Source organism: Vidua macroura, chromosome 31, assembly GCF_024509145.1.
Source record: "Vidua macroura isolate BioBank_ID:100142 chromosome 31, ASM2450914v1, whole genome shotgun sequence".
NCBI classification, from domain to species: Eukaryota; Metazoa; Chordata; class Aves; order Passeriformes; family Viduidae; genus Vidua; species Vidua macroura.
Genome location: NC_071601.1, coordinates 981671 through 1002941, shown reverse-complemented (window position 1 = coordinate 1002941; position 21271 = coordinate 981671). Strand labels below are relative to the sequence as shown.

At 47.4% G+C, this 21271-nt stretch overlaps 1 protein-coding gene across 2 annotated transcripts in view; it reads right to left on the bottom strand.

Moving 5' to 3' along the window:
- The window catches only part of PINX1 (PIN2 (TERF1) interacting telomerase inhibitor 1), a 63756-nt gene extending 46582 nt beyond the window's left edge, over nt 1-17174 (bottom strand). Inside the window, exons 1-6 of one of the 2 annotated variants that reach the window (XM_054001689.1) lie at nt 17150-17174; nt 10471-10580; nt 8612-8704; nt 8180-8258; nt 4389-4481; nt 1821-1897 (exon numbers count right to left, since the gene is read on the bottom strand). In XM_054001689.1, coding sequence (XP_053857664.1) covers nt 1821-1897; nt 4389-4481; nt 8180-8258; nt 8612-8704; nt 10471-10580; nt 17150-17168 — 471 coding nt within the window. In that variant the 5' untranslated portion in view covers nt 17169-17174. Of the gene's footprint in view, nt 1-1820; nt 1898-4388; nt 4482-8179; nt 8259-8611; nt 8705-10470; nt 10581-17027; nt 17114-17149 lie in introns of those variants that run through there. The other variant, XM_054001690.1, reaches the window with a different exon arrangement.
- Between the last annotated feature and the right edge of the window lie 4097 nt (nt 17175-21271).

Genomic DNA, 21271 nt, shown 5'->3' with positions numbered 1-21271 from the left:
AGCCTACCACAACCTGCAGGCAAACCCAGGGCTCTGCTGGGCACCAGGGCCCTTCCTACCTCATCTCCACGTAGGAACAACTCAGTTCCAGGAGAATGGCAGCACCTTCCTGCTCCTGCAGAGAGCTCTGTGCCAAAGCAGGGAAATTCCCAGAGCTCAGGGATTTCAAACCAGAAGGCAAACACAGAGAATTCCTGCAAAGCCTCACAGGGCACTTCCCTTTGTGCCACCTTAAGGACCAGGCTCCAGAACAAGATGGAAAGGGATCATAAGAGTTCATGGGTGCAGTGCAATGAAACTGCTCAGAGCTGGAGGGCCTGAGCAATGCACTTCTGTTCTGTGCAAACTCCACAGATCTCTGATCCATGAAGAGAAGGAGAAGGGGGAGCTGGGGGAAGCAATTGTGCTGCCTCTGGCTTCCTCCCCCTATGGCTGCTCAGCAGCAGCCAGAAGACAACAATGCAGCTCCAAATTCTGTTCCCTCCTGCCTGGATTTGCATGAGGAAATTTGGATGCTTAGGAGGGAACAGGCTGTGACTTTTCTGCCAGAAGTTTGAACCATTTCAGGAAATCTGCACAGTAGCCATCAGCCAGCCACTGCATCTGTCAATGGACTGGCAAAAACATGCACAAACTTAGACACCCTTCATAAAATCCATGTGATTAGCAGTGTTTATCCACAAAAGAGCAAATGTTCTGCAGGAAAAAGTCCCAGAAGAAGCAACTTTCCAACTCTGAATTTCAAAAGATGTAGAACATAGAGAGAAAACAATACCAACTACTTGAGACAACTCATGAGTGGGCAAAATCTGCTGTCTCAACCCCAGCAATGCTGAGCTGCTTTAAATCCCAGTTTGTCCTGCTTCCCATTAATCTGACAGCAAGGGAGCCAAGGAGAAGATCCAGGGCATATTTAGGTGATCGGAACCAACAGGGCTCCCTGGTACAAGTTCACCCACAGGATAAGAGAGCTCCAACAGCTCTCACAGACTGGAAGTTCCCAAATCCTTATTTCAGCTCCCAGTGACCTGCAGTGAAATTCCACAACTTCCAAGAGCACAAGGAACAAGTTGTCACACAGTACAGCGTATTCCAGAAATTTCCACTCCATTTCAAGCCCCATCTTTTCCTTAAAACCAGAGATTTCCAAGAACTTGGGACCAACAAGGCAATACATTCATTTGTGCTTTTCCAGATGTTATTTTTTCCATATCTGGATATGTTGGTCATGTCACAGTTATTTTATCCACTGACAGAGTTGGTCTGTGCTGTGCAAGTGCAAAATGCTAATGAACACATAAATAAAATAAAAATGGGTTCAAACCTGGATCTCATTACCCAAAGTCAGGGGAAAGGTCTTCTCATCAATTATTTATCGCTGTTCAGGCCACCTCTGAATCTTTTGCAGCTGCTCAGCCTTTCCCAATTTTTGTGAAAACAAGGCCAGATTGTGGAGATTTCCCAGTTGCTACTGAATGTCCAATTTTATTTTCTATATTTGTGGATCTTTCACAAAATCGTTTAGGTTGGAGAAGACCTCTGAGAGCATCGAGTCCAACCTCTGACCTTACAGGTCAAGCAAAATTCTTCTTTGTGATGCACATTTCCTACCAAAAAATTAAAATACTGGAGTTCCCTATCTCCAAAGAAGTTACATCATGATAATCCACAAAAACAGGGATTAAATTTACTCTTATTTCCTCACAGTTCAAGCACAGCACTTCAAGTAGTTTTAAAAAAACACATCGGCAGAAGACATTTGGATATTTTGTTATAAGGGATAATAAGGAAATAAGAGAAAGGAGAAGATTCTTGTTTACCTGGGTCTTGGCACTCTTCTGCCTTCTCCCAAAAATGCAGGACAGGTCCTGTTCAGTGCGGGATGAGAGATCCTTACCTGGAAGGGGTAAAGAGAGGGAAAAACCCCAAAACCTTCACATCTGAGGATGCATTTTGGTAACAGTGTGACCCACAGACAGAGAGAAATTCCTCTTGGAGATAAACAAAAATCAGGAAGTCCAGGTCGGATGGGGCTTAGAGTAACCTGGGATAGTGGAAGGTGTCCCTGCCATGGCAGGTGGTTGGAATTAGATGAACTGTAAAGTCTCTTCAAACCCAAACCATGCTGTGGTTTTATGCTAAGGCCACTAAATGAAGGTACACAAGAGGAAATGTGTGTGCATTGGGATCTTTGGATTCTCACAAGGATTCCCCATTTCTGACAGAATTAGGGAGTTACAGCTCCTCCACACAATGAAAAAAAATCCATTTTTACTCGGTGGGGACTTTTCTCCGATTTCTGATGTTGCTCTTGAAAAGCAAAACCTCCACCTCTGCCACACACTGGGTTAGTCCAACTCAAAACCATTTAAAGGTGAAGCAAAGATTTCCAGGAGGGCCATTATTGCCATCTGATTGTTGTGTGGTGAGCCAGATATCAGACATGAGCAAGGAGAGGGAAGCAGAGAGTGTGATGTAATATTCAGAGATACAGCCAAAAGTTTAGCCAATTCCACAGTGCAGGAGTTGCTGAGTTGTCCACTGCCTCTGTCAGAAAATTGTTTTGGAAAAAGTCAGCAAAAGTTAAAGAAACAAAATTAACCCAGACAGGTCAACTTGTTAAGACTTTGCGGGGGTCTCAATCACCTGAAAATCAGTGACCTCAAATTGAATCTTGTAATGGCCAAAAAAACCCAAAACAAAACAAAAATCCCCAAATCTGACTTCTTTTTCCTGGGATCCTTAACTGTTCCTGGAGGGTAAAGAGACGCATCAGCCTAGAGGAGTAAGTGTTCCCCAGCTTCCTGTTGCCTCACTGCCTCAAAATGGCTTTGTCCAAGAAAGCTGGAAGAGACGGACTGTTCTCAGCTTTCTCTTGGCCAAGACTTGGAATGTGACACCTAAAATTCTCCTGCTCCCGTTTTCAGGCTACGCTTCCTTTCCATGCCTCCCTCTGGACATATCCCCTATTTTTTCTCTAACAGAAAATCAGCTCAGCTGACAGCCCCAATCTCCTATAGCATCACTGGGGAGCAGCTACTAGAAAAGCAGCTGAAATCAGTGTTTTAATCTGAGCTTGGGGTGTATTTCCCAGATCCAGGGGTGGCTGTTCCTCCAGCAGAGAGGCTCCAAACCAGCCCCAGGAGCGGAAGCTGAGTTTGGTGCCGTCGCTGTTCCCTTCTCCCGCTTTTGTGTGAGCTTGTCTTGTTTAGTCTGAAAGGAAGCAGGACTGGACTTCAACAACAAGGGCCACGACAACACAAGCCTTTCTCAAATAAGTTTTCCTCTTTCCCTGAAAAAGGACAATTTCCCTGTGTCAGGCCACAGAGGGTACAAGCAAATGAGGGGCTGCCTTGTGGAAACGAGACCAAACACATCAGCGATATTGTGAATATAAAAGCTTTGAGCTGTATTTTACATGCTCAAAAGACACTTCTTTTTTCCTCTATATTTAGTAAAAGGTTAAATCCAAATCAAAATAAATCCTCTTTGCTCAAAAAGGCCATGGCCTCTGTACTTGCAAGCCCTGAACCAATTTACTTGCTTAATGTCATAAAGTGGCAGGCTCATGTTAACAGCTTGGACTTCAAGGTCTAATTATTTCACCAAAAAATCCCAAACCCTGATATGAAAATCTGGCCTCCATTCAGATATCAATTAGCTCTGTTTTAGCAGAGGCATTTGCTGTCAGAAAACATTACACAGAGCTTTCAGTTTAATAAATCAGCCATTAGTGGAAACTGATCCTATCCATGCCCTGAAACGGGCACACACCGTGTGAAAGGGGAACAGAGCAAAAGGGAAAGGACTGAACAACTGTCAAGGGACAGAACCTAAGCTGACTGAAATAATGTCATCACTCTTAAGAAAGAAAGAAATTACTAAACTCTACAAATTCTTGACAGTTTTCTGGCTGCCCTAATTTATCCCATAAAGCACCTGGTCAATATAAGTGGGCTTTCCTCTTCCTTCATGCAGGTTTGATCTGATCCCTGATCTCATCCACATGATCTCTGAGCAGGGGTTACTGGGGATTGCAGGGGTTAGTGCCACGCAGATGCCCAAGTCACTCCCATCTCACCTTTGCCTTTTGCTCCCATCCCTGCCCACGCCCTGACCGCTCAGAATATTCGCTGCTCCTTTATTCAGTTCCTTCAACAATTCCCTAGGGAATTGTTTTATTCCCAACATCAGCAGCCTAAGGCCACCCAAAATTGCCCAAAATAAAGAGGAACAGCCCATTAGAGCTTTAAGCAAGTAGCTGCAGGGGGTGTTTTTAAACCCAGGTTTTACTTGCCAAATTTAGACTCCACAAGGCAACAGATCACCTTGAGCAGGGTTTGTTCTAATCTTGGCCAGGGCTTATGAAACAACAAAATTCCTCTTACCTTTGGCAAACTTCATATAATGGACACGTTTCTTGGAAGATTTGGATTTTTCTTCAAGGCTGAATGTCTTTTTCTGCTTTTTCACTGAGGACTCTAAAAAAAACAAACCCCAAGCAAACAGGGTCCAGTTCTGTTAGAGGCACTTAAGCACCAAATTCAAACATCAGTGTAATTAACTTTCGCAAAATCCAGTCAACAACATATCATAAAGTATTACTGAAGAAAACACTCTAAATTTTGTCTGAAATATGTCAATGCTTGATTTTTTTTGCCCCATTCCCTTTCTTTCCCATCTCCAATCCAATGTAATTTGAAAAGGCAGATACAGGTACTCCAGGCCAAAGGGAAGTTCGTGTCTATGGTAAGAGAATAATAATAGTGCTGTTTTTCATAGAGTATCTCCAGCACCAGAGTCTGAGAAAGATGTAAGAAATAGTAGGAAATAAAATACTGATTGAGCAGAAAGAAAAAGGGGGGAACCCCCCTCAAACAGAATTTTCATTTCTAACTCTACACAAAATACCTTTATTTGGACATAAGCTGATACATCTGTGTAAGGAAACTGAATGGTGACAAAGCTTTTCTGTCCCTAAGGCCAGCTAGAACAAATTGTCACATCCCTATTATCTCATTTTCCAGGCTTCCAGAAGAGGGACTGCATCTAAACAGTCCTCTGGGAATGGTTTCTGGGGTTGGCTCAGTCCCAGAGTCACTCAGCAGTACTTTGGGAGACTGTGAGCAGGTTAAGGCCACATGAAGTTAAAACTCACTATTTAATAGCACAGCTCCTCTGCTGTGGCAGGTTATTTTGGGGGTACAAATGTTCTCTTTGCAGTCACAGAATCTGTTAATTTACAAAACATTGCCAGAAAGAGAGAACTAACCTGTTGTACAGTTAATTACTGCCTTACTAGTCCTGAAAAGAGGCACCACAGGAGTCTCTGCTCTGTAACTCCACAGAAGGTTACTATGGTGAGGTGTTTTTTTCCTGCCTGTGGGATGGGTAGGGAAATCACCTCATACCCCAAGGGCCAAGTTGAGTCACCTTTTTCATATGATCCCACCCTGGAAAGCTCTGCTGCCCAAGCTTTTCTGGCACTGGAATTACAGCACTTCCCTGTTTGATAGGCAGTGCCACCTGATGAATCCCTGAGCTGAAACTGAAATCCTCAGCCTGCAGTGCGAGAGCTGAGGGCCAGCAGGCTGAGATCCACTCTCTCACTCCCACAATAATGGGAAGAGAAAGGACCAGCAAACCCAGTTTTAAACAACAACAACAAAAAAATCCTCAATAAAAAGGGTCTGTGGGGAAAGTAAGGATCACAACTAAAATATCCTGACAGACATGCAGCACTTTGAGCCTGGTTTCCAACCTCCTGGTAGCAAAAGGAGCATTACACAGCAAAAGGTTTCCACAGAGCCTTCCTCCTCCTCGTTATTCCGACAGAGAAAGGGGCAGCAGCACCGCCTCGTGCCTGCAGGGAGGAATTTCACTACAGAACGTGCTGGCACTTGCAGTGGGCAGGGAAATACATCCCCGTGTCTTCCAGGGACTGGAAAATCCTCTGACAAACTGAGCAAGCGCTGCAGGAATATTAATGTGCTGTTTAAAAAGCACATTAAAAAAGCACATTAAGCATTTAAAAAGCACATTTAGTTGGGGCAATAAAGCCACCAAAGTGGCATTTCTGCAGCAAATCTGATCGAGGTGGATGTGCCAAAGAACTGCCAGGGTGTTGTTCCCACTTTTTATCCATGGAAAGGGATAGTCACCATCACTGAGTATCCCAGCAAAAGAGCCGGGAATTATAGAATGGTTTGGGTGGGAAAAGACCATGGAGTCCCAACTCCCTTCCATTATCCCAGGTTGCCCCAAGCCCCATCCAACCTGGCCGTGGACACTTCCAGGGATCCACAGCTTCTCTGGACAACCTGTGCCAGGGCCTCACCACCAGCGGATGACTTTCTTCCTAATATTTAATCTAATCTAAACCTGCCCTCACTCAGTGCTCAGCTAGGAAAAAAAAAAAAAAAAGGAAAAGACAGCTAAAGTTACAGACACTGAGGGTATCTGAATGTTGGCATCAACCCCCATGGGGCCCTTCCTTTCCAACCTCTAATTGCAATCCAGCTCTGGCAACTGCACCGGTTCTTTAAGAACAATGAAGTTTTTCAGCTGACTTTTAATGCAGTTTGAAACTGGAGGGTGGCCAATAATGTTACATTTGCTCCTGCAGCACAGCTGCAGGCAGAGTTTTTTCCTGGATGAGTTTTGCCAGCTTCAACAATTGCCAAAAAAACAAGTTTCAGAGCGATGCCTTTCTGTAAATCGCCAAATGTGACTCTGACCTGGAATTTCCAAAGGTGCACCCAAATTTATTCTCAGTGATTGAAACTTGTCCCACCTCCTAAAAGGACCAAAAGAACTGAGTGAAACAGGGAGAAATAAGAGTTCTCAAGGGTCACTTTGCATGAGGTGACCCGGGGAGGAGAGCAGAGCTTGGGGCCAAGCCTTGCTCCCTGAACCTGCCTCTGCTGACTCACCGTGGCCCTGGGCAAGTCATTTCGGCTCTCTGCTCATCAGTCTGCAGGTTTCCCACCACTTACACCTCCCTGATCTTCCCAGGGCTCAAGTTGCAACTTGGGCAGGATTTAGTTCTGAAGAGAGACAGGAACTTGTGGAATTTCCCCATGAAATGATCTCCTACCTCTCCAGGAGCTGAGTGACAGCAGCGAGTCCTGGGTGGCCTCATGATTTCACAAGGACAGCTTGCATAACAAGTTAAAAAAGGTGTTTTGAGGCATCAGGCTCAAAAATTTGATCCTAGCACTCCAGGATTAGAAAACTTCCTTGCTAAGTGATTTTCCTCCTCTTCTTTCTGCATTTTCTCTCCTAGAAAAACTTCAGTGCTCAAAGGTCAAGAATGAGTGAAGAGTTGCTAAATTCACTAATCTGGCAATTCTGCCCCAGAAGCACAAGGACAGGCTGTGTCCAAACAGGAGCCCTTGGTTTAACAACACTCCAGAGAGGTGTTCAGATACAAAACCAGAGTTTAAACTACATTTAACTAAAGGAGAAATGATAAATCACTTCATAAACCAATTCTTTCTCTAAGCTCACACCACAACTTCCTAACTTCATTTTCACAAAGCAAGGTCAGTTTGTAAAAAGCTTTTCAAAAATAGAAGACTTCAAAAATAGCCCTTTTGGGAAAGCTTCCCCACTTGTGTGCTCAACACCAGGGCTACAAAAATCACTTTATGCCACACTCAAAGCAGAGATGTAGAACTCTGAGGCAAAAGCTACAGAGCAGCTCTCCAAGGACAGGAAAAGGAGGTATTTAAGAAGCCACTGGAGCATGGAAGCCAAGTGTGACAGTTCATCAGCAAAAGGAAGGCAAAGCATTGCAGTGCTGAGTGATTATTGTGAGCCTTCAGACAGATTTTGGGTGCTTTATAAAGAAAGAAATGTTCCTCTAGGTACAGCCCAGGGAAAGTGTCCCAGATATTGTGATCCTGGATGAAATAAACATTTCATCAGGTTAAACATTTTATGTTTTCTTTCCACAAGAAAAAGCCTTTCTTTGAGTGCTGAGAGCGAAACTGATCCACTAATCCATGCTCATGGATGGCAAGACATCCTTTGGCTCCCAGTGATTTTGGGGAAGGAGGTCTCAACCTTATCCAAAATATTATTTGCATCACAAACTGGGCCTCAGGAACTTTTTCAAGACACAGAATGGAAACTCTGCTGAGCTTCCAGCATCTGATTGAGCCAAGCATGAACCTACCTGTTTCACCCTGTCCATGGCAGTTATTCAGCTCAGCCAGAAGCTGGTTGAAGTCATCCTGATGAGCAATCCAGTTGTCCTGTAAATATCACCCACATGAATACAAGGCAGAAGTCTTCAGAACTAACACAAAGCAGATATTAAGTTTTGCAAAACAGATACTAAGACTCTTAGAAGTAAATGAATTGGATCTATCCAATCCTTGTCCGTGGGAGGGACCCTGGGAAGCTCCACAGGTGGTAACACCAACCACAGCTCCTACAGCCACCCCAAACTGAAATTAAATTAAAAGGGCTGTCTTGGAAATCCTAAACAATCCTGTTTGGTACATGCTACCACCAGCTGTGACTACAGTTTTCACTAATATTCCACTCAAATAATTGTGCTTCTGCTGAAATAGGATCCATTCCCTGCCCTGGGTCTAGTGCTCACCTCATGATTGATGGTAGCTCCTAATCCCAGCACGTCGTTTTTCACCTTAACCCTGATGTGTTCTGGATTTCCTTGCTCCTGAGCCCCGAGACCCTAAGGAGGATTTGAGGGTAAAAATGTAAGGATTTCACAACAGCAATTAGAGCTTTTGGACTGTGAGACAGTTCACAAGGAAATACAGCAAGAAATCACAACTTCCTGTTTGTTTACCTGCTTGTAGCTGAATTCATTCACAGGCATTACCACACAGCACACAAAGTTTTTTAAATTTGCTACTTAAGCCTCCAGCAAAGCATTATAAATACTAAAATAGCAACAACATTAAGTAGTTGGGTGATTAATCAGGAAGCCACCTGACATTCCAAAGCAAGCCCAAATTGTTTACAGTTTTCAAACAAGACTCTACATAAGAAGAAGGTGCCTCACCCCACAGATGTCTCTGTCTCTGGGAAGGGTAATGGGAATGAGGCAGATCCACATGGAACGCACAATCCAAACCAAATTTATATGGAAGGAGAGCAGGGAGGGGCAGGGGAGAAGCAGACTGGAGCCAGCAGGACATTCACAACTCCTTCCACCTCATAACTGGATGAAAATATTGGAGCAAACAACTTTGGGATTGTATAATATGAAGCAATATCCAGGTTCAGGGTTATCATTCTCAGCTGTATGGTCAAGGCTAAAAAATTAAAAGGCAAAGCTTTGGGTTTAAAACTTTGTTCCTGGTATTTACCTGCTTTTTGCCTCATCTGTCACAGATCATCAGCCAAATGTGTTACAATTAATAAACATTTAAATGGTGCTGCAGTGGAGAGAAGCCCTGCAGACACAGCCTGAGATATGGAATATTTGAAGGGATGAGGCCTATCTGGAAAATGCTGTTGCTGTTACAAACAAAGAGTTTATTTGGTCAATGGGGTGGAAAATTTGCCTTGAAACTTCTGCTGACCAAAAAGTGTGGAAGCAAGCAGGACACTTGGCCACACATCCTTCCCTGACCCAATTCCAGTACAACCATTCACAGGACTGGTGTTAAGCAGCCTAATTTCACTGCCCAGATGGGCTTTTACCCCTTAATTTGATCAAGGGAAAGTTCCATTTGTCCAAGTTTGTAATTAAATGGAGACATAAATCCTTGTTGTACAACTGTTGGCAAGAAGATCCAGTATCTCGAATGGGAAATGTTGTGAGACAACTGAGGCAACAGTTTAAATCCAAAAATAAGCTTTAAGGCATTTACAGAATTGAGAATGATCCTAATTTTATGCCTTTTAAGGAAAGTCTGGAAGAGGAAATCTAGAAGAATAATTAAAAGTAGTGGGGGTTTTGTGGGGATTCTTGTCACTAAACACCCTGATGTGCAGCCTTTGCTGAGGCACCTCTGTGCAATTAAACCTGCAGTTTGCAGATGTCTGTGCTGACCTGGAGGTTTTTATTAGTGCCAGAAATCAGTTCCCTCACCCACAGGTCCTGGCTGGAGCTGGGAAGGGACATGGCTCACAGCATTTTGGGGGTTCAATGAACAGATCAGGAAAAAAAATCTTAAAGCCAGGTGCAAGACTGAAGCAGGTCCTGGAGTTGCTTTAAAGAGTATCAAAAGCAAGAAGAGAACTAAGGGTTTAAAGGCAGCTTAAAACCTTTAACCTGATTAAATGTTCCAGCTCCTGCTGTCACTTGGGAATTTAGATTGTCAAAGAATGGAGAGAAACTGGAAAGCAGGAGAGGCACAAACAAGACTTTGTAACAAAGTGTAGAAATCTATCACTGCTCAAATTCCCTGTGCACTTAAGAGAATAAATCAAAACTGACTCCTGGCAGTTTTAGACCCTTCAGCTACACAGTTCTCCTTTAGATCCTACCTTTCCTTTGGACCAGCCCATCTTTTCCAGCATCTTCTGGCCAAATTTGGAGTCATCGTTGCTCCAAGCGCTGTTCCGTGGATCCACGGACCACTTCTGCTTTCTCCGGGCTGCAGCAGGAAGGGAAAATTCAAACAGGCTCTACTGGCATTCCCAGAGAGTTCTTGGTATTGAATCACTTCACCAAACCTCTTCATTGCAAAAAAAAAACCAAAAAAACCCAGAACTTATGCCAGACTCAATATATTTTGGGGGTTAATTTTAATAAATGAAAAAACACAACAACAACAATAAAAGCCCAGTGAAAATATTAATTATTAATGGGAAGATGCCAAAGTAGGATTGCTATGGAAGTTGCTGTCCCTCAGGATGGGCTGCAGTTCAGGGAAGGCTTTAAGGATTACCATTTAGGTGTGAATTCTGTATTTATTCCAATTTTGTTTTACATCTGGCTTCAACATGGACTCTATGGAGGAGGAGATTAGGATGCTGCTTTCCCAGCTCTGGACAAAATCAATTCTCCAGGCTTCCCTTTAACCAGAACCCAGATTTTGATATCTGGCTTCCTAACAAAAGCCAAATGAAAAATCCAATGTAAGTGATCAGAGAAAGGGAATGACAGAATAGAAAACTGTGGGATTTCAGCTTTTGGATTTCTCAAAAATGGTTTATAGGGGAAATGAAAAGATGCCAGAAATTATTGCAGAAGTTAAAGAGATCCAAAGAAGAATCAAGGCTCCCTTGTCCTATGTGGATTCCTAAAGAAATTAAAGATTCCCAGACCCACATGTTGCCTTTCCCACCAGGAACAGCTTCCTTGAAATCAAGGAAGAGCAGCCAGCCTGGTTAACCAGTCACTTGAAGTGTGCACCTAAGCCCAGGCAGGAAGAGAACCTAAATAAACAAGACAAACAAAGAATGGGAGACAGGAAGATCACAAACTTCATTAAACACCATGGGAAATGCTGGATCAAAAATGACCGGTTAACCCAAGGCCACACAAGGCAGGGAGAAGCCAAATCCAATGAGGTGTTTTCAATGTAATCAGGAAGTCATCATTCCCTAAAAGACAAGATTTGGGATGTGGGCCAGAGGGACTGAATATTACAGGGATGTTTGACTCATTTTTTGCCCAGTTTTGTTTCATTTTTAAGGAACTAAGACTGTCAGAATTCAAGGTGGGAGCTTTTTTTAACACACTTCCGAAACTCTGAAGCTCCAAACAGTCCCTAAACAGTTTTTACAGTGGGTTGAAGGCCTGAGGGCTGTGAGGGGAATCCAACCTTTGCCTGGTTCACTTCTCTACAGGAAACAACTGATTAACCTCAGAGGCTGTGGCTGCCCCTGGATCCCTGCAAGTATCCAAGTCCAGGCTGGATGGGACTTGGAGCCACCTGGGATTGTGGAAGGTGTCCCTGCCCATCGCAGGGGGTGGAATGGGATGAACTTTAAAGTCCCTTCCACCCCAAACCACCCTGAGATTCTGTGATTATTCCCACCAGGAAACTCAGAGCAGCAACTCCTCCAAGCCCTGCCTGTGGTGCCAAGAAAAGATGGAGAACCAGCACTGCAGTCTGTGATTTTAAACTTCCAAATAACCTGGGATTCCCTGCTGCCCCATGGAGAACCACAGGGCTCAGCCTGGAGAAAAGGAGGCTCAGGAGGGACCTTCTGGCTCTGCACAACTCCCTGACAGGAGGGGAAAGCCAGGGGGGTCAGGATCTTTTCCAAGGGAAAAGGGACAGGCGGAGAGGAAATGGCCTCAAGTTGTGCCAGGGGAGATTTAGATTGAACATCAGGGAAAAAATTTTTCATGAAAAAGGTGATCAGACACTGGAAGAGCCTGCCCAGGGCAGTGGTGGAGTCCCCATCCCTGAAAGGACTTCAAAGCCCTGTGGATGTGGCACTTGGGGACATGGCTCAGTGGTGGCCTTGGCAATGCTGGGGGATCCTTGGACTTGGTGGTCTTGGAGATCTTTTCCAACCTCTGTGATTCTGGTTCAAGGACTCCAGCAGATCTTATGTTCCCCAGCTGAGCAGCTGCCCTTTTTTTCTATCACAGCTTCAAAAGTGAATTTCTATGGTTTTTCCTGAATATCTCTCCCTGTGGAGAAGCCCCTGAGATGTTTTGCTCCCAGGAAGCTGTTGGTAACAAAGCACAAGGGCATCAAACACAATTATTTCTTGAAATTAAGAGATATTCCCTTTCACAGCACTTTCAATCTAAGTATTGCAACCTCCTTAGCTACACTGTGGGATTAATCTTCATGTTTCTGCCAGGTTAACATACTCTGATTTTTAAAAAGGGTGAGTTAGATGCAGGAAAAAAACCCAAACAAACTTGCTTTCATCTTTACAGAAGTATTTAAGAAAGATGGGAACAGTTCCATGCCATTTACAGAAAATATAAAATCATCCTCCCTTTCCAAACAAACAACAAAATCCACTAATTAGCTAATAATTTACCAGAAATGTAAATTTGTTTACTGATGTCTTTAGAGTGGGAGAGGAAACCAGGTACAAGATTCAGTTCCTAATTTAACACCAATTTTCTGGGCTTCTTCAAAAATGATGCCACAGACAGCGATGGAACTCTGGGAGAGCAGCACCATCCAGTGGAGAAAATCCTCATTTCTTTAGGGAATCACAGAATCACCAAGGTTGGAAAATACCTCCAAGATCACCGGGTCCATCCATCCCCCAGCACTGCCAAGGCCACCACTGACCCACGTCCCCAAGTGTCACATCCACATGGATTTTAAATCCCTCCAGAGACAGGGACTCCTCCACTGCCCTGGGCAGCTTTTCCAGGGCTGGACAACTCAACTCCTTCACTCAGATATTCCATAATCTGGAAAAGATCCATTACTAATCCCTTTTCCAAGATGAATTCTATGCCTGGAGCATGTTTTTAATTATAATTTCTGAAATTTCCCATTCAAACCCCTCCTGTGGGCCCAGAGATGATCTGGGGGGCACAGGAAGGACAAAGCTCTGGAGCCAGGCTGGGAGAGCTGAGGGTGTTCTCCTGGAGAAGAGAAGCATCCAGGGAGACCTCAGAGCCCCTTCCAGTGCCTAAAGGGACTCCAGGAGAGCTGGAGAGAGACTTGGGACAGGGGATGGAGGGACAGGACACAGGGAATGGCTTCCCACTGCCAGAGGGCAGGGTTAGATGGGATATTGGGAAGGAGTTCCTGGCTCTGAGGGTGGGGAGGCCCTGGCACAGGGTGCCCAGAGAAGCTGTGGCTGCCCCTGGATCCCTGGGAGGGCCCAAGGCCAGGCTGAAAAGGGCTTGGAGCAGCCTGGGATAGTGGAAGTTGTCCCTGCCCATGGCAGGGGGTGGAATTGGATGAGCTTTAAGGTGCCTTCCACTCCAAATGAGTCCATTATTGACATGTCAAATTAAAATAATTAATAAATTCTGAAAAAAAAAAATAAACCAAAGTTTACACCGAAAATACCTAAAAATTTCCATTTGTAAATGCAGATTTGTTTCCCTAAAATCAGACCTTTATTTCCTACTGGAAACCATATTTGTTATTTGGATTGTCCATATTTCCTGCAGCCCAGCAAAGAAATTCACCAGACCCTGGGCTCAAGGGTGTGCTGTCAGAAACGGGAAGCCCAACTTCTCAATCCCCTCAGAGGCAAAACTGAAGCTCTTTGTTTCCAGTATCAGGGAAGCTTAAACAAAATTCACAGAATTATGGAATATCCTGAGCTGGAAGGGACCCACCAGGATCACTCAGTCCAACCCCTGGCCCTGCACAGAGACCCCAAAAATCCCACCCTGTGCATCCCTGAGAGCGTTGTCCAAACATTCCTGGAGCTCTGGCAGCCTTGGGAATGTCACCATTCCCTGGGGAGCTGTTCCAGTGCCTGACACCCTCTGGGGAAGAACCTTTCCCTGATCTCCAACCCAAACCTGGCACAGCCCCAGCTGTTCCCTGGCTCCTGTCACTGGGAGCAGAGATTGGAGCTGTCCCTCAGGAGAAGCAGCCCCAATGAGCTCTGACTGTGGGAAATGCAGAGATAGAGATGGATACAGAGTTTGATTTAAGGCCCTGGAGAAGCCTTGAAGCTTTAGAATAGAGTGGTGAAACAGACACGAAATAAGAATAAGGGTTTGTAGTTTAAGCAGAAATATCTTTTAAGCAAGTAGACATAGGCCTCATATAAGTGAACAAATATGCTGAGCAAGATGGTAGAAAACAACTCAAGTTTAACAATAGAACTTGTTATAGAGTTGATAAGAAGTAGATCAGCAGTAACTCATGTAGAGTTACATGACTGGATAGAAAAAGATAAATTGGGGTACATCAAGTAAAATGTAGCAATTAGCGACTGAGTATGAAGATGCCAGTGAACTTCGTGGAAGCAGCTGACTGAGTAAGAAATCCGAAATCTGGACAATAAATGCCTTAGAAAAGGCATTGCAACTAGAATTGTAGCGGCTTCTGATGTGATGGGTGTGAATGTCACAACCTCACAGCCTCACCCTTCCATGACTGATTTTGCAATAAACCATCTTTTAAACTCTTCACTCGGCCCCGTCTTTCTGCAGCCCCAACACGCGACCCCAGCCCCCTCCTGAACACAGCCAGTGCCCTCGGTCACTGCTCATTCGGTCCCTCCAGAGCCTTCCCCACCTCCAAATCCTCCTCTGGAGAGTCCCTAAAAGCGGGAGATTGGCACAGGCTGAGCTCAGCTCCAGCACTGCCCCAGAAATGACCCAAGCACCGAACCCAGCACCCACACCCGGCCCTGCCACGTCCCCTCAGGGTCCCCAGCACCCAAAACACAGCTCTGCCACATCCCCTCAGTGTCCCCAGCACCAAAACCTGGCCCTGCCACGTCCCCTCAGTGTCCCCAGCACCCAAAACACAGCTCTGCCACATCCCCTCAGTGTCCCCAGCACCCACACCCAGCTCTGCCACGTCCCCTCAGTGTCCCCAGCACCCACACCCGGCCCTGCCACATCCCCTCAGTGTCCCCAACACCAAAACCCAGCCCTGCCACGTCCCCTCAGCGTCCCCAGCACCCAAAACACAGCTCTGCCACATCCCCTCAGTGTCCCCAGCACCCACACCTGGCCCTGCCACGTCCCCTCAGGGTCCCCAGCACCCAAAACACAGCTCTGCCACATCCCCTCAGTGTCCCCAGCACCAAAACCTGGCCCTGCCACGTCCCCTCAGTGTCCCCAGCACCCAAAACACAGCTCTGCCACGTCCCCTCAGCGTCCCCAGCACCCACACCCAGCTCTGCCACGTCCCCTCAGTGTCCCCAGCACCCACACCCGGCCCTGCCACGTCCCCTCAGTGTCCCCAACACCAAAACCCAGCCCTGCCACATCCCCTCAGTGTCCCCAGCACCCAAAACACAGCTCTGCCACATCCCCTCAGTGTCCCCAGCACCCAAAACACAGCTCTGCCACATCCCCTCAGTGTCCCCAGCACCCACACCTGGCCCTGCCATGTCCCCTCAGTGTCCCCAGCACCCAAAACACAGCTCTGCCACATCCCCTCAGTGTCCCCAACACCCACACCTGGCCCTGCCACGTCCCCTCAGTGTCCCCAGCACCCAAAACACAGCTCTGCCACATCCCCTCAGTGTCCCCAGCACCCACACCTGGCCCTGCCACGTCCCCTCAGTGTCCCCAGCACCCAAAACACAGCTCTGCCACGTCCCCTCAGTGTCCCAAGCACCCACACCCGGCCCTGCCACATCCCCTGGGTGTCCCCAGCACCCACACCCAGCTCTGCCACGTCCCCTCAGTGTCCCCAGCACCCACACCCAGCTCTGCCACATCCCCTCAGTGTCCCCAGCACCCACACCCTGGGTGTCCCCAGCACCCATACCCCCGAGCTGGAGGTGTCTCCCCTCAAACACACGGCCAGAGATGGCCCCGAGCCACTGACAGGACCGGCTGTCCCTAAAGGTGTCCAAGGGACATTCCCAGCGCTCCTGCCCTGCCTGGGACACGACAGACCCCACCAAGAGCCCCCCTGCACCGGTGTCCCCCCGGAACCCCTTCCTGGCCCTCCCAGCCTCCAGGCCCCACCTTTTCCTTAATCCTGGGACCCCCCGATGCCCCTTCCTGCCTTTGCCAGGCCCCAGATCCTCCGTTTTTCACCCCCCGGGACCCCTGAAGCGCCTCCTCTGCCTCAGCCCAGGTCTCCCAGCCCCCCTTTTCCTTGGCCCTAGGAACCCCCACACTCCCATTCCGGCCTTTCTCGGACCCGAATCCCCTCGTTCTTCAACACCGGGGACCTCCTGAGCCCCTTCTGCCGCCCCGGCCTGGGTCTCCAGCTCTCAGACCTCCCGTCTTCCCAGACACTGGGCCCCTCCGGACCCCCATTCCTGCCCTTCCCAGCTCCCCAGCTCACCGGGAGCCCCTGAACCCTTTTCCCGGCCCATGACCCCCTTCCCCTGACTCAGAGAACCCAATTTCCTGGACAGAGGGGCCCCTCATCCCACCTCTCCCAGTCCCTGCACTCCCCTTTCCTTAACTCTGGAACCCCCCAACTCCTTTATCCGGCCCTGGGACCCCTCCGCACCCATCGGGAGGGGCAGCGCAGCCCGGACCCCTCAGGCAGGGCTGTGGGGAGGGTCTGAGGCAGCTCCCGGGACACCGGCTCGTCCCCATTCCCGCGGCATTCCCGCCGGGATCGGCACTCACGCTCCGCCAGCATCGCCATCTTGGGGGCCTCCCTCCCTGCTAGGGGACTTTCATGACCTCCGGCTCATAAAAAGGGCGGCGAGAATAGCGCCTGATTAAAAAAAAGTTTTAAAACAGGCGAGCGCGGCGGCCACCAAAGTGAAACTAAAGAAATGAAAAGAAAGTTTGCAAATTTGCTAAAATTCTAATAAATGTCTCAAAACGCGTCTCGGTTGTGTGCCGGCTGTTTCCGAGCAGGGGGAAGGAGATGAGCAGTGCTCTCTGTGTGTGGTTGGAAATAAGGGGCACGGGCAGGGTGGATATTCCAGAGAATTTCGGGTGTGGATGTCTCTGGATTTCCCCAAATCTCGCTATCGTGAGAGGGAACTGGGGGAAGATACACAGAGGCATCTTGAGAAACATCCCCTTCCTGCCTTTCTGTGAAATGGGGGTGGAGGGGGACACAAAATAGTTTTTCCTTTTTGCCGCAAATTGTATTTGAGGAGTGAAGTGAGGAGTGAAGCAACCCCTCTGATGAGCTGCTGAATCAAAGCACTTCTATATAGGAAGCTTTTTTTTTTTTTTTTTTTTTTTTTTTTTTTTTTTTTTTGTAGTTACATTTTGAGCCCTTGATCTTTTATATTTTCTGTGATTTTTAGCATCTCTTCAGTTGTTTTATTTGAAGACCAGCACCCAAAATATGACTGAGTTCTTCAGGCAGCTTCCTCTGGCTCCCCTCTTGCCTGCATTTTAAGTGCAATATTTTGTTCTGTAATACCCTTTTTATAGAGGGATAGAAGTTTTATATTCTGTGTTCGTGACAATTCTGTCTTTTACCCTTTACTGTGTCAGTATTTGTGTCTTTCCATGTTGTTGTGCTCTTCTGAATTGTGGATATTTGGTGTTTCTCCTTCTCCTTCCCAGCTGGAGCCACCTGGAAGTGCCCCAGGTGTCCTCAATACCTTGAGTGAGGTTGATAATGGGAGGATTGAGCCCAGAATCACAGGATGGGTCAGGATGGAAGGGACCAGGGTCAAGTTGGAATAGTTCCTCTGGTGCCACCTCCCTGCTCCAGCAGGGCACAGGGTTGTGTCCAGACCTGGAATATCCCCAGTGAGAGACTCCACAGCCTCTCTGGTCTCTGTTCAGTGCTCGGTCACTGCACAGGAAATTTCTTCCTCATGTCCAGGTGGAACTCACTGGGATCAGTTCCTGCCCGTTCCTCTGGTGCCATTGCTGGGTCCTGGAGCAGAGCCTGGGCCCTGCTCTGACCTCCCTGCTCACAGGGACACCCAGGGCTGAGGGCCCCTCTCAGCTGTGTCTCCTCTGGAGGCTGAACAGCCCCAGCTCCCTCAGCCTCTCCTTGACAGGGAGGTGCTCCAGGCCCTCCATCATCCTTGTTGCTGGGCCTGCCCCAGGGGCTCCGTGTCCCTCCTGTCCTGAGGAGCCCAGAGCTGGACACAGCACCCCAGATGTGCCTCACTGGGCTGAGCAGAGGGACAGGATCACTCCCTGACCTGCTGGAAACGCTCTCCTGGTGAACTCCTGGATCCCTTTGGCCTTCTTTGCCCTCTGGGCACTGCTGGTCAAGGACACCTTCCACTATCCCAGGCTGCTCCAAGCCTTGTCCAAACTGGTCTTGGACACTTCTAGGGATCCAGGGGCAGCCACAGCTTCTCTGGGCACCCTGTGCCAGGGCCTCCCCACCCTCAGAGCCAGGAATTCCCTCCCAATATCCCATCTATCCCTGCCCTCTGGCAGTGGAAGCCATTCCCTGGGTCCTGTCCCTCCATCCCTTGTCCCAAGCCCCTCTCCAGCTCTCCTGGGGACTCCCTTCAGGTACTGGGAGCCCACAATTAGGTCACCCCAAAGCTTCTCTTCTCCAGGCAGAGCAAGCCAAATTCCCTCAGCCTTTCCTCACAGAGAGGATCAGGACAGATTTCCCACTGCTCTTTCTCCATCCACCCTCCCGTCTGGATGGCAGCTGGGTTACAGCTCCCCAGCTCAGCTTTTCCCACTGCTTTGCCTCTGTGCCTTTGGATTTATGTTACAGTTCCCTGTTTGCTTTGGGAACACCGTGCAAGACAGTTTTTAAAATATTTTTTGGTCTTTTTTTCATAGACAAAACAAACAAACATTTTATCTGTGTCTGTTCCTCTCTAAGACCCCTTCTGTCTGTCAGCAAAGTTACATTGGTACGGTGGAGCTTTATCCTGGCAAATCTCTAAATTTATAATTAGCTTGGTGGTTTATTTTTAATAGTTCATAATCAGGTCCTATTAAACTGGCTGCTCTGGATGCCCAACTTCCTCCTTTAAACAAGGGTATTGAACTGGTCCTTTTATACTTTTCTGAGGCCATATCCCACTGCCAGGAATCCTCACAGCATTTGTTATCCCCAGACTTTATTGCCAGTTCTCTGCACTTTCAGGTCACATTCATCAGGCTCGACTGATGTGAAAACAAATAAATACTGCCCAGACCTTCACCTTGTGGCAGAGAGATATTTTCCTGTTCAAAAGTTTCACTTAACGCTTTTCTCCAGGAGGAAATCCTTGGAGATCAACCATAAGGAGTCCTCTTTCTGTGATCATAGAGTCACACAGGATCAGAAAATCATGGAATTACTAAGGTTGGAAAAGGCCTCCAAGATCACTGAGACCAACCTGTGACCAATCCCCACCTTGTCACCCAGACCAGAGCACTGAGTACCATGTCCAGACGTTCCTTGGACACCTCCAGGGATGGGGACTCCAAACCTCCCTGGGCAGCCCCTCCAATGCCTGACCACCCTTGCAGGGAAGAAATTCTTCCTGATGTCCAACCTGACCCTCCCCTGGCACAGCTTGAGGGCGTTCCCTCTCCTCCTGTCCCTGTTCCCTGGGAGCAGAGCTTGACCCCCCTGGCTGTCGCCTCCTGTCAGGAGTTGTGCAGAGCCAGAAGGTCCCCCCTGAGCCTCCTTTTCTCCAGGCTGAGCCCCTTTCCCAGCTCCCTAAGCTGCTCCTGGTGCTCCAGCCCCTTCCCCAGCTCTGTGTCACCTCATCTGCTTTTCAGTGGTCACATGTGGGTCACTCACCAGCGTCCTCACAGAATCACTCGGATTGGAAAAAAACTTCCAAATCCAACCATTCCCTCAGCACTGCCAAGGCCACCACTGCCCCATGTCCCCAAGTGCCACATCCACATGGCTTTTAAATCTCTCCAGGGATGGAGGCTCCAGCAGTGCCCTGGGCAGCCTGTTCCAATATTTGATCACCCTTTCAGTGAAGAAATTTTCCCTCATTTCCAATATAAACCTCCTCTGGCACAACTTAAGGCCATTTCTTCCTCCTTTGAGGGAGTTGTAGGAAGTCTCCTCCTCCCCTGCCACCGCCACCCAGGCATTCTCTGTAATGGCCACTCTTTGCTGTCATCTGGACCTGAAATGAAAGAATTTATCCCTCCCTTATCCTTCTACCTGTATTCCCTGATCCAAGTGCCCTTCCTGGCAGTAGCAGCCATTGCCATGAATTGTACCACTAAGATCTCTTTTACATCAATGTAATTGCGCTGTCACCCATGTGTCAAGGGTTTGGATGATCACTTGTGTGACCCATTTCACACCAGCTGAATTCTGCTGTGGTTTTCATTTTGGAGATGTTTAAGTCTCCTGGCTGAGAGCTGAGTGTTGTATTTGATCGCTCCAATAGGGAGCAGCATTCCCCACGTTTGGAGCAGCATCGCTGTGGTATAAAGACATCACTGGAGGTGGAAAATGTGAAGTAATTTCTGTTAAAGGATGCCTTGAGGTTGAGATTTTTCTCTTGTTTGGTTTTGAAACTTAATATTCGGCTGCATCAGAGCACTTTCTGCCTCCAGAGCTCTCACTCCCGGCCAACAAAGAATCTCAACTGAAAACACAAAGGAGGTCGTACTTGATTTAATTATTATTTAATATTTGCTTAACGGGAAGCTTGAGGTCAAGGTCCAAATTATCTGACACAGTTCTTGCAAATTAGGAGTTTATAAAACAATTAAGTCCACGAATATGCATAGGGGCAGTGAAATTAGGCAGAGAAAAGGTTCCATCCGGGGGCAATGTGTGTTTCCCCAATTACATTCCTGACTAAAAGCTGGTGTCATAGGAAAGAAAAAAAAAAAATA